Raw genomic sequence first — 13,755 nt, 5'->3', positions numbered from 1 at the left:
AATATTGTGATGCAAAGAGCAATACTAGTTTTAACTTGTCTATAACTTGGCAAACGACCATGGAATAAGCGGGATAATCAACAGCTAGCCGTGCATTAAAGGATTTAAAATGCACGACGTGGAGGCAAAGAACCGCCCGACGCGAAGCGGAAATGTTTTCCTCTTAAAATAGCTGTTCTTTATCTGTCTGCATATTCAGTTTGTATAAGTCATACAGTTGGAAATTAACTTCCTTTCAAAATGTCAAAGATGAACTTAAAACTCTAGACTTACTTCTGACATTCATCCAGAGTGAGGACGTGTGGGTGGTCCTCCTCAGACAGGGAGACCACCGTGTCTCTATTGAAAGTGTTTGGTCTGGTCTGGTCGATGCTGTGGCGGGTGATGGTGGCTGTGGTGGAGCTCGTCCAGTACAGGACGTCCCATCCTCGGTGGTACGCCAGTCCCTCCACAGAACCAACATCTAGAGAAGGAAACACAACGTCAAGGCTAATCTCTCAAGTACTCTCAAACAACGTACAGTGACCTACAACACACACTTTAAACACGCTACACTTTAAAGCCTGAAATAAAGCACACATACTTTTATCTTATTTTAAACCTTCTATCAGTAATATAATATATAAAAAGCATTGAAGCCCACAAATGCAAGCAGTTGATCTGAAAGCCATAAAACCAGATGGCAGGCAAACACCTCCACAGGTTATTTCACAAGTGATTCAAAAAGAAGAAAAAGCAGACAGATGGTCAATGTAAAAAACAGCTAGCTAGGTGTCAGAAAAGGTCAAGATGTGTTGTGGAAATCTACGTCAATACCAAATCGAAACCTTTAAAAAAGAAAAATACACCTTTTAGCGCTTAAAAACACTGCACTTAAGTGTTTGATTGTATATACAATTCCTTTTTTAATTAAAAAATAAAATTGAAAAAAATATATAACGAGTTCGTATTTTAACACATTTAATAATATTTTTGTATATTATAATAGTCCAATAGCATTTTAGCTCCAAGTTAAAATAAAACAAAACTAGAAGCAAAAACAGAATGAAAAATAAAGCTGAAACTTTAAAAATAATGTCAAATAATGACATTAGAATGGTTTTCCAAATGAAAAATAAAAATGTAAGTGAAAAAAGACAAATAAATAAACAAACATTTAAAATAGTTTATTTAATTTAAGTATAGAAATGCAATTAAATGTAACGATAAAATAAAAAAAGCAATCTGTTATAAAATATGATGTTTCAAACAATATAATATTACAACAGCACTTCAGTTCCATGTTAAAATGAAAAAAGAAAAGAAAATATAAAAGATTTAAGATACATTTGTGACTAAATCAAAGTAATATTTAGAGAAAAAAACACTTCTCAGAATTATTATTAGAATATATCCTGAGATCAATCAAAAATAAAAAATAAAAATAAGGATTTGCAAAACAGAAAAGTTCAAGTTCTTTAAAGTATGTTCATGTATGCACTCAATACTTGGTCGGAGCTCCTTTAGCACAATCTACAGCATCAGTGAGGTGTGGCATGGAAGCAATCAGCCTGTGGCACTGCTACAATTCAGCTCGTCTGTATTGTTGAATCGACTGTTTCTCATCTTTCTCTTGAAAATATGCCATAGATTCCAAATGGGGTTCAGGTCAGGCATGCTGACTGGCCAATCAAGCACAGTAATATCATGGTCAGCAAGCCACTTGGGAGTGGTTTTGGCACTGTGGGCAGGTGCCAAGTCCTGCTGGAAAAGGAAATCAGCATCTCCATAAAGCTTGTTAGTAGATGAAAGCATAAAGTGCTCCAAAATCTCCTGGTAGATGGCTGCATTGACTTTAGACTTGATAAAACACAATGGACCAACACCAGCAGACGTCACGGCACCCCAAATCATCACTGACTTCCGAAACTTCAAACAACTTGAATTCTGTGCCGCTCCAGTCTTCCTCCAGAATCTAGACCTAGATTTCCAAATTTAGTGCAAAATTTACTTTTATCTGAAAAGAGGACTTTGGACCACTGAGCAACAGTCCAGTTCTTTTTCTCCTTATCCAAGGTAAGATGCTTCTGACGTTGTTTCTGTTTCAGAAGTTGCTTGGTAGCCCTTTTCCTGAAGACGTCTGAGCGTGGTGACTCTTGATGCACTGACTCCAGCTTCAGTCCACTACTTGTGAAGCTCTCCCAAGTGTTTGAATCGGCTTTGCTTTTGAAATGTTTTGCTTTACATGCAATGAATCTAGAATGTATGTAAGTTTCACTTTCTGAAATAAGTTACAAAAAAATATATACTTTTTCACGATATTCTATTTTTTTCTAATATATATATATTACATTTACATTTTTAAATGTTTTCCTTTGAAACACCACAATATCGTCTCATGCATTTCCTATGTGCAACCATATCATGTACGATTCGACACAAAGTTCAGTGCATTTTTATAGCCTGCTTGGGCCTTTTAGTGAAAAACTAAATCATGCACTGATCAAACGATTATTCAGTCTTTTTGATGTTGCAATTGCATAACACAATGGAGGAAAAACTATTTTTTTTGAGTTTATCACACTGCAACCTGAGCATGTTTAAAGAAGCCCTGCAGAAATGCTTCACTTCTTTGGGGGGATGTGGTTCCTCATCCTCAAAACCCCCATAGAGCCTGACAGGGAAAGTGAGTGGCACTGAATAGGACATGCAGGCTCTGCTAGATTACTTGCAGGGAACATAAGGATTTAACAAGCGTAAAGCAGGACGCCGACTGCGCTGCAAAAAGGACAATACGACACCGGCTATTCAGAACCAGTGCAGTAAATTATTTAGACTATTTGCCATTAACTGTATAGGAAAGAAAAATATCAAATATAGTCAAGTGTATATCACAACTGTTTCTCCAAGACAGCAAAGAGATGCAATGAAGAGCAAACTGACACTTAAATCTCCTGTCCTGCTCTTCTAAAAAAAATAAATAAATTGTAATCTCCACAAGAGAGCTCAGCAAACTTTGTTTCAAAGTGTTTGCAGATTTGCTAACGTCTGCAATCCATCATGTGTCGCAAACACTGCAAGTCAACGTAAATTGCCTTTTGAAACCCATTTAAAGAGTTAGTTCACCCAAAAATGAAACTTAGCTTGTGTTTTACTCACCCTCGAGGCATCCTAGGTGTATATTAGGGCTGGGACGATAAATCGATGAAGAATCGATTCTGAGCTTAGATTTTAACAGCAGATGACACTCTAATCTAGTTTTTATCCGCATACTCAAATACTCATGAAGAAGAGTGCAAATGAGTGCTTGTGCGTTCGGCTGAGTCATGTAACTTCACCTCAGCTCAGAATGCTTTTATGACGCGAGATTAATGTAAACACAGCCACTGTGAACACCTTTGTAATTCGCTTCAACCTTTTTGAATTTTATGAATGATTATTTTAGGTTCAAGTGTGTGTAAGGATTTGGAAACAAGCAGAGTACGGCCGTTTCTAAAGCATGCAGTGCTATCTGCTGTTCAAAACTAAGCTCAGAATCGATTCAAGAAAGAATCGCGACGCATTCGGAAAATCTCAGAATCTCAGAAAATTATTTTCCCAGCCCTAGTGTATATGACTTTCTTCTTTCAGACAAATCCAATCGGAGTTATATTAAAAATGGTCCTGGCTATTCCAAGCTCTATCATTGCAGTCAGCGGGTGTTGTAGTTGAACAGTCCACAAGTCATCAAATACAGCGCACACATCCATAATAAAACGTGCCTCACACGGCTCCAAGGGGTGAATAAAGGCCTCCTGTAGCGAATCCATGTGTTTTTGTAAGAAAAATATCCATATTTCAAATGTAATAAACATTTTTCTCTCACTTCTGGTTTCTGTCATACGCGGAAGCCGTGCTGGCAGATGACATAAGACATCGGCGTTGCATGATTATTGACGAATGCGGAGAGAGAACAAAACAAAACGGCGGTCACGAATTAGAAGTACAAAGAGGTGCGCGCGCTGCATATATGTGCTTCGTCATCCGCCGGAACGTCTTCCGCGTATGACAGATACCGGAAGTGAGAGAAAAGGGTTTATTACGTTTGAAATATGGATATTTTTCTTACAAAAAAAACGCATAGATTCACTACAGGAGGCCTTTATTCACCCCCCGGCGCCGTGTGAAGCACATTTTATTATGAATGCACGAGCTTTATTTGACGACTTGTGGACTGTTCAACTGCAACACCCGCTGACTGCAATGATAGAGCTTGGAATAGCCAGGACAATTTTTAATATAACTCCGACTGGATTCGTCTGAAAGAAGAAAGTCATATACACCTAGGATGCTTCGAGGGTGAGTAAAACACAGGCTAATTTTCATTTTTGGGTGAACTAACCCTTTAACATCTGTACTGTCAAGTTTTAGGATTAAAAAATATATTTTATGGGCAGTGTTCAATATTAGTCATCAAGAATAGTACTGTAATAGCAAAAAGTAAGCATTTGCAATCAACGAATCAATAAAAGAATGAATAAATAAATGCATTTCTACTTCAAAATATTTATAAATATGACAAGCATTTTTAATATTTCTATTACACACACACTTTATTTTATTTCCATTTTATTATTATTATTTATTTTTTTTAAGATTTAGTAACAAGTTTTAGTCTTTTGCTTTTTTAATATATGTGACCCTGGACCACAAAACCAGTCTTAAGTCGCTGGGGTATATCTGTAACAATAGCCAATAATACATTGTATGGGTCAAAATGATTGATGTTTCTTTTATGCCAAAAATCATTAGGATATTATATAATAATAATATGATAATACATTTTGTAAATTTCCTACCGTAAGTATGTTTTGATTTTGATTAGTAATATGCATTGCTAAGATCTTCATTTGGACAACTTTAAAGGCGATTTTCTCAATATTTAGATTTTTTTGCGCCATCAGATTCCAGATTTTCAAATAGTTGTTTCTCAGCTAAATATCGTTCTATCCTAACAAACCATACATCAGTAGAAAGCTTATTTATACAGCTTTCAGATGGTTTATACATCTCAATTTCAAAAAATGTACCCTTATGACTGGTTTTGTGGTCCATGGTCACATATGTTTATAGTTTAAGGTTTTAGTTCACTTAGTTTTACTTATTTGAGTACTCCAACTTTAAACAAAAATGAGAAATCCTATCCTGTTTATACAGTATATTATTGTATAAATATAAAATTTAAACATACATTACTTTTTTTCACCATTCACAATAAAATAATGATTATGTCAGGGATAATCAAAGGCTTGCCGTGCATGCTGTGTCTGCGCGTCTCTCTCTACAAACAATTAATTACTTCAAAAACAGCGATTTTACAACTCGTTGCTGAGAAATATAAGGTAGCGATCTAGTATCTAGGCCATTTTATTAATAAAAATTGTAGGGAATCGTTGACAACAAGTTTATGCCACGTATCTGCCATCTGCGATGAGGACAATGAAAGCAATCAAAATCAACAAAAGAGCAATATGCAAGTGCTATAACAAGTCTCTGTTAGCCTAACGCAAGTAAGTTCATTAATATTATATTATTAATTATAAAATAAATTAAAGGAAACAGATAGAATAGAAAAAGAATAGAGCAAGCTAGTGTTAGAGGCCTTGTTTTGCTTTTCGTTTGTATAATAAATAAAATAAAACAAATAGATGGAATACAAAAAGAATAGAGAAGCAATTTTTTTAAAGAAAACAAGCAGTTAGTAAATTAATAAATGGGCAAGTTTTTTTTTTTTAATGACATCATTCACATGGCCCAGCTGACTGGTTACTTTTCACTACAGCAGCCAATGAGCTTGCTGCTCAACATTCAAATACTTGGCTAGTGCTTGCTGTACCAGTTACAGTGCGCTTCAGAAACCCTCTACCTCCCCCAGCTCCACCTGTATAGATCTATATGGGGTAATTTCATGTGTGTTATATATGGGGATTATTTCATATATGTTATATGTGCAGCAGCAGTATTTCCTACATGCTCACAGCAGCATGTCTGTGGATGTATTGGCAAAAGCAAGTCTTGGTAGCGTAGCAGATCTATTCCACCAAGACCAAACACATTAACATTGCCATGCATACTACCATGCTAAACTCTCTGATAGTTTTCATGACAGAAATGGGAGTGTTAAATGACACCAATGGAATTCTAAAATGCAAAAACCAGGGGAAATAAGTATCCAACAATAAATATACAATTTTGATCTAAATAAATAAATACATACTAAACCCTATACGATGCCAACATAACATGCATCCATAGAAAAATTGTAAGACCAGGAACAAGCGCTAAGAAAACAAACTTGACTTTAAACAGCAATAACCTGGTATTTGTTTATCAGAGGTCATCAAGAACACGGATCCAGATGAAAATGACTGGTTTTAATAATGGAAGTGACATGACATTTCCACTTCGGGCTCCAACGAGAGTTACGCAAGAAGGCAGAGGTCTGCGTGTTGCCTTGGAAACTTCTCCTGTACGATATATTACATGTGTCAAGCGATCACATCCCGCCTGCGATCTATCACCATCCTCCGGCTAACAAAGACAGATTTCCCCCGATGGAGCCGCAGCATTGGCATCGTGGTCTAGTTCACACTCGCTGTCTGTCTGACATTTTCCCTCTGCATGTCTCTCTCTCCAAGCCAATACTCTCGCAGTAGCTCTCTTTCACCCCTGACCCGCAATTGATTTTCCTCACACATGGATAAAAAGCCTTTAGGGCTCGACGTCTTGCGCGCTTGTGGAGCCTTGACTAAGTAAAACCTTTAATTCTTTCAAATATTCTCTCACAGATTTCCATTGAATTACAATGGCCTCTCTCTTCATTCATAAACCAGACATGCCTCTCCTAAATGACTAATTATACTTTGGTGTTGTTCGTTTTTTGTATTTTTCACACTGATTAGCCTTTTCGTAGCTTAGTAATGTGTCTAACAATAACCTTGAGGTGTGAATCGAGCACAAAAGAAGTGTTATTTTAAAGAAACTGTTCACCAAGAAGTAAAAAAAAACTCACATTAATGTGAAACACGAAACACAAAAGACGAAATTTGTGGTATATTTGAAGTCTTCTGGTAGTTTAAACTTGAAATTTAAGTCATTATTCACTAAATTCTAAAGTCTGAATGATTCATTTATGAATTGGACTGATCTAGTTCTCGAGATTAATTTAATCTGCAGGTGCAAATAATTTTTTTGCAAAAATCTGAATGCAGAAGTTAACAGCTCACTCAAATCTTCATTTTCTTCCAAATTTAGACAATATTTGTTATATATCTTAAAATTTTGACTCAAGACTGATTGACTCAATCGCTTAAAGTTAATATTTAGATCAAATAATCATTCAGATATATTGAGTCATTCAAACGATCTGACTTCATAGAATGAATTGCTCATAATTCTGGCATCTCTACTTTTCTCATGAACATGCCAAATTTAGTGAATAATAGGGATGTAACGAAATTATCAATATTGTGATATAGCGAAAGCAAAACTGTCTCGATATTATCGTGGTTACATTATCGTGGATAGGCTTCTAGGCAAAAACTGTAGTTTTTAAAAATATAATTAAACAACTTATTCTAACATAAAGGGTCTTTATAAAGGGCTTTGGCACAGTATCTGTCAAATTAACTAAAACCGAAAACACAATATTGCTTAATCCCTTCATCAAGTCTGTTTGCACTACGTGTTTCAAAGGGAAGCGTGCACGTCATTCAGGTGATCAGCTCGTGATCCGGTGTTTTCTGTGCCTCAGAACAGCTCTGTTCACGGTGAATGCAGTGAACTCCATTACTGCATGTGCAGTGAGTTTAGCGCCCGTTTGGGAATGCAACTGCCACCAGTTATGCTTGATTTTCACAGCAGATGATTACAGCATTTCACTAGATTTGTATCAGTCTACTGCTGTTTCCGTCAAAATAAAAGCTTAAAAGTGCAGTACGAATTGCTGACAGTTAGTGGTTTAAATGCAGTCCAAATTCAAAATATCTCTTTCAGGTGTAGAAATTAGGAAAGAAGTATTGTAATTTCCCTAGTGTAGTGTAAAGCAAAAATAATATACCTATGAAATACAAATTTTCATTTATTTTATATTGTTATAATTTGTTTGGCTTCCTAAAACACCAGTGTGAATGTAATTTAGCCTGAGACAGTATATCACAAATAAAAATAGGGTTGAGTCTCATTTACAAGGAAAAGGGTTGGAGCTCTTAATTTTGAACACTCAAGGTGCATTACATAGAAGAATTTAACTTTAAAACGTACAAAACTTTCTTTCTTTTTTTCTCCAATTCTCCATTTGTCTTTTTTTCCCCAAATACTGCAATAAATATTGTATCGTGGACTTCATATCGCGATATTATCATACCGTGAGATTTTGATATTGTGACATCCCTAGTGAATAGTGGCTTAAATTTCAAGTTTTTACAAAAAAACTACCATAGATTGTACAGTTCTGAATAATGTCTGAAACATTTGTATTACTATCAAGGAAACTTTCACCAAAAAACAAAAAAAAATCATTATGCTTTTGCCAAACACAAAAGATGAAATTATTTTTAAACAAATGAACACAAAAGGAATCATCCATAAGATACCAATATAAAAATATGAAAAAAATAATACAAAAACTGCAACCTTCCTACAAAACCTCAAAGTTGTTGCAAAGCAAGTTCTTTCAAAGAAAATTCCAATTCCCAAATTTTTTACTGTCAACAAAATTATTGTGATAAGTATTGCCCAGTCCCACTGGGAAGGAAGATTATCAAAATAAATAAATATATAAATTAATTAATTTAAAAAAACTCCAGTTCCCATTCATTAGTATTGCATGGAAATGACCAACGTCATTCATTAAAATTTCTTCTTTTGTGTTGCACAGAATTAGCAAGTCAAACAAAAATGAGTCTGACAAAATGATGTATTATTCATTTTTAGGTTAAAAAGCGTTTCAATCTTTAAAAAAAGTCATCAACATCTTGCAATAACAAACGCACTGCAATTTAAGTGTAAAATAACCCCAAGGCTCTATTGCAAGCACGGGAAGAGGCAAGCAGGGTGCTCGCATGACAGTCAGTTTTGACAGTCGAATACATGAAGAGCGAGGAAGATTAGGTGTGATTCCTCTGTCTGTGAAAGTTCACGCTGACTGAACAGGTTGAGCTGTTGTCAATAAAAACAGATTTGGAAACGCTGTTAACAGCGTGACAAAAACAAAGTCTTTAATCACCAGCACTGGTGAAAACTATAGAGGTCTGAGTAAAAGTCATCGAGCCGAGCAACTGTCTGGTCTTGAACTGGCTTTGATTTGGAGAAGCTGCAATATGTCAGATTTGAACCACCCTGTCAACAAAAGTTAGTCTTTGGAGATGTTGGAGCAACACACAGTTTATAACTGCCAGATGAAATGTACAAAAACATTTCCGAGTAAGTTCACTTTAAGCTCAACATTAAAAAACTAATAGTCACAAATCAGCTAAAAAAAAGTCACTTCAACTAAAGAGCTACCAGTCATTCCCTCGCCTCTATCAGCCCTCAAACAAGAGTATGTACAGACAAGCTGTGTATCAGCTCAACACCAAGATACATGCCTGCAATATATCAGCATAAATCCATGACAAAAGATAAAGCTTAGCGTCTAGGGTCAGGTATAACAATCTGAGCGCCTGCCACGGCCTCGTTTGACAAATATCACAATTCCTCTCAGGCAAGCTATCGTTCAGCACGGCAGCTGCGAACTGACAGCTCTGCAGGTTAATGGCATACTGATTAAATGAGACGTGTGTTAATGTTGACAAGGTTAGGGCCTGATAAATCACAAGAGGTATGAATTTCAATGCCGGCTACTGGGCTGCTGCTTTATCAGAGTAATTGGCTGTACCTTGTATGGATCATTTATTTACATTTGACCACAATTAATTGGCCGTGATGCTGCTACAAATATGAGCTGCATTGCAAATAAAGCAAATAAATGTGTTATGAAAGTACCTTGGACAGACAATATCAGGCTAAACGTTCTGGAAGATGATCTAAAAGTTTTGACAAATCCATACAAACAATTTCCAGTTCATTCAAATGTTCCTCAGAGACATAATGCTATGAACATTAAGGGTGTCTGAAAAGCTTTGTAAAAATCATTCATCAGCATTATTCAGAAGGTATCTGCTTTCTAAACAACATTTAAGTTACACTGGACATTGTCATTTAATCTTTACTTCATCTAATATGGGCTTTTAAAGACATTAAAAGTCCAAGAAAACATAGCAGACTTGAGCATGAATTCATGAAAGGGTTCTCAAAACAACTGACAAAATAACTAAAAAAACAATTATTTCCAACAAAAAAGCGTGACTAACAATATAGGCAAAAGTAATTAGACACAATTACTTACTCTCAGCAATGACGCGTCGTCCTGTCCAGTCGTCATTGATGACTTGTATATTCCCATAATGAACATCGCTAAAGAAAATCCGATTGGTTCCGTGCGTTTTCTGATGATGATCAAAGGCCAAAGCTATAACGTTTTTAAAATAATTTGGGTTCTCGTACGCCCTTATTGGCGAGTTGAGGTTATTCTCATCCGATAGATGAATACTCCTCAAAACGGTCCTCTCGGAGTACAGCAGGTAACCCTCGTATCTGTTGCAATGGAGTCCATCCTGAGCAAGATATCCGTGGGCGCAAGCACAAGTTTTCCGGTTATTCCCCAAGTAAAAACAAAGTTGCTGGCATCCTCCGTTTGCTCTGCTGCAAGCGTTCGTACCTGGGTAAGTCAAACAAATCAGAGATCAGACTCCCTACAAAGTAGGATGTCAAACTCAGTTCCTAGAAGGTCACTGTCCTGCAGAGCTTAGCTCCAATCTCAATTTAACATATGTGAAACAACTAATCAAGGGCTTCAGGATTACTAGAAACCTTCAGGCAGGTGTTTTGGAACTTTGCAGGACATTGGCCCTTTGACACATGTGGTCTAAACAAATGATATCACCTGATAATGGCTTTGAGACAATAGTTTCAGCATGCAAACAAAATTCAAGTGTAATTTGAAAGGGTCCAATGTTTGGGTGAACTATTCCCTTCCTGTAAAGCTAAAAAAACAAGAACTTTCTCAGACATTTACTGCTATGACAACAAGTCTAATTGATCTCTTTTTTCATATGGTGTCCATCACCAGGTGTTCGTTATCAGCAGGAGTATCCAATCCTGCCACTGAAGGGCACCTTTTCTTTTAAGTTTAGCTCTAGTGCTCATTAATCACCTCTGAGCCAGCTAATCAAGGTCTTCAGGGTTACTAGAAACTTCCAGGTATGTGTGTTGGAGCAGGTTGGCGGTAATTCTGCGAAAAGGTGTTCTTCCAGAAGCAGGATTGGACACCCCTGCTTTATCTGGGATAAACTTGTACTTGAGTGCATTGGTGCAATGTTCAAAGAACAGGAAAACTGCCATAAAGTGAAACCTCAACCTTTCTCCCGATCCTGGTTAAAGACCTTCACATCTTTCAGACTGACGCCCAAGCCGCTCCTGATGGTCACTACGTCCACGGCATCCTTCTTGGAAGCACGGCGGATGGATCCATTGGCGTAGGCTCTACCGTTATGGGGGTACAAAACCGTAAGTTTGACACTTGCTAATCAATGGCCCTCGACTAATTAAAACCAAATAACTCATTAAAATACAGTACACAGCTGGTCTAACAGAAGGTGAGGTAACCCATCCTTGGAATGACATTGAACCACGGGAGATTCTGAAATAATCTAAAGTGTCTTCTTGCACTAGGCATTGCGACCTTGTATGGAAAATGGGACGATATCTGCTTTCTTGGGCCATTCATTGAGACTGTAACATTTATGGAAAATAAATTACCTGTCAGACCAGAAGAGGTAAGCCCCAAAGACTGCTATGGAAAACATATCCACCCCACTCGATGAGAACACAATCTCCCTCTGCTCACCCCGCTCAAGGTTGATTCTTTCAATCTTGTTGTTGCGGGCGTCGCACCAGTATAATTTATTTTCCTACAATGCAGTTGGAAGACAAACATCATGCATCTGTTGTATTAAGAATGAATGGATATATGATCTGGCTGCCCTAAAGCTGCAAGATAAGCCATGAAATCAACATGGACTGCAACCTGCAGAATAAGCATGTAGGGGAAGCAGACCTGGTAGTCTATGGAGATGCCGTTGGGCCTTGCTAGTCCGGTGCTAACAAGCACGGATTGCGCTGAACCATCGAGATGTGACCTGGAGATGGTAGGACTCTGGCCCCACTCTGTCCAGAAGAGAAACCTGCATGAATTCAAAGGAGAGTATGGTTAAGTAGTCAACCTGAGGAATTTTAACCTTCAATTACAGTGAAAACAAGTACATTTCTAACAGGGTTACAGTTTGTTTGGGCTAATGCGGTGTTCAGGTCCTCATGGGAAAATTCTAATTAGGGTGTGTTTTTCCTGTCCTCTACCATTCACAGTCTATTTCTAAATGGAATCGGATAGTACACTGTCAAAAAAAAAAAAAAAAAGGTTACAACAACCTGTAAGGGTACAACAACTGGTCCCTGGGGCAGTACACCTTGAAGACACAACTTTGTAACTTATCTTCCCCTAAAAGGTGAATATTAGAACCTTAGAGTAGTAATATGTACCAATAAGGTACTATTATGAACCGTTTAAGGGTAAACGGTGTTGGGGAATAACTAGTTACATGTAACAGTGTTGCATAATTTAATTACAAAATAAATGTAAATGTAATCTGTTACAGTTACTGAGAATTTTTTTTTTTTAATTAAGTTACAGTTATTTATGAAAATGTTAACGATTACAAAGGTCTGACAGTATTCAGTGTTGAGTACTATTGTAAGGTTAACCCTGCCTGGTTTAAATGTTTGTTGCATTACTTAATACAATAATTAAAATAGTTACACTACTTATTATATTTTAAATAGGGCAATTTGTAATCTGTAACCTATTGCATTTCCAAAGTAACCTTCCTAACTCTGAGGGTAAATAAGGTACAAAGACGCCCCTTTAAGAGTACTGTCCCAGTGACAACTTGTTGTACCTTTAAAGGTTCAGTTTTTGCATAGTCAAGTGTAAATGATACAAAATGTAGAGCAGGATTTTAATTCCATCAGGGACTGAATGGATCATTAACAATGGTCTCTCGCATTTGCAGGGTTGATGTTAAAAATTGAGTCTTTTGGTGACGCCAGTGAAAAACATAACAGCTTCATGTTTATATTCCACTTTTACAGTACAAAGCTGTAGATAATGAGAACTCATTACAAACATGAGGTCAAGATTATGATGGCCCTCTCAAATTAGAATACATGCAATGGAAATTATAAGGCCTTTAAGGAGAACATACATCTGCAGTTAACAAGCTTTGAGGTGCTAATTGCACATGCTAACTGCTCTCTAGATGATCATAGGTTAATCATTTAAACGCAGTTGCCACACTTGGGTGAAACTGAAGCTTAGCATTAGAAGAAAAAAATAAACCAGAGGGTATTTTTAGCGTGGAAAAATAAAAAGGCAGATACATACCCTTTCATTGGATGCACAGCAATGGCTCTGGGTTGATCAAGACCGTCAGATAGCACCACGGCGCGGAACATGCCATTCAATCGAGCGACCTCAATGAGATTTAAGCCATGGTCCGTCCAGTAAATATTACCTTTGGATGCAAAGCAACAAAGACCCTGAACCTACAGAGAAACAATAAGCCTGACAACATCATTTTG

The 13,755-nt window shown here is 36.9% G+C and overlaps 1 protein-coding gene across 1 annotated transcript in view; it reads right to left on the bottom strand.

The window, feature by feature from the left end:
• Positions 1 to 13,755, bottom strand: part of LOC107561892 (low-density lipoprotein receptor-related protein 1B-like) — a 263,568-nt gene that overhangs the window by 79,092 nt on the left and 170,721 nt on the right. The window contains exons 37-42 of the mRNA XM_016246424.1: positions 13,559 to 13,688; positions 12,176 to 12,302; positions 11,878 to 12,029; positions 11,477 to 11,601; positions 10,406 to 10,777; positions 274 to 463 (exon numbers count right to left, since the gene is read on the bottom strand). Of these exons, the coding sequence (XP_016101910.1) occupies positions 274 to 463; positions 10,406 to 10,777; positions 11,477 to 11,601; positions 11,878 to 12,029; positions 12,176 to 12,302; positions 13,559 to 13,688 (1,096 nt within the window). The remainder of the gene's footprint in view (positions 1 to 273; positions 464 to 10,405; positions 10,778 to 11,476; positions 11,602 to 11,877; positions 12,030 to 12,175; positions 12,303 to 13,558; positions 13,689 to 13,755) is intronic.

This window comes from Sinocyclocheilus grahami, unplaced genomic scaffold (genome assembly GCF_001515645.1).
Source record: "Sinocyclocheilus grahami isolate Dianchi unplaced genomic scaffold, SAMN03320097.WGS_v1.1 scaffold798.1, whole genome shotgun sequence".
In the NCBI taxonomy this organism is placed as follows: domain Eukaryota; kingdom Metazoa; phylum Chordata; class Actinopteri; order Cypriniformes; family Cyprinidae; genus Sinocyclocheilus; species Sinocyclocheilus grahami.
This window is presented reverse-complemented; position numbering and strand designations above follow the sequence as displayed.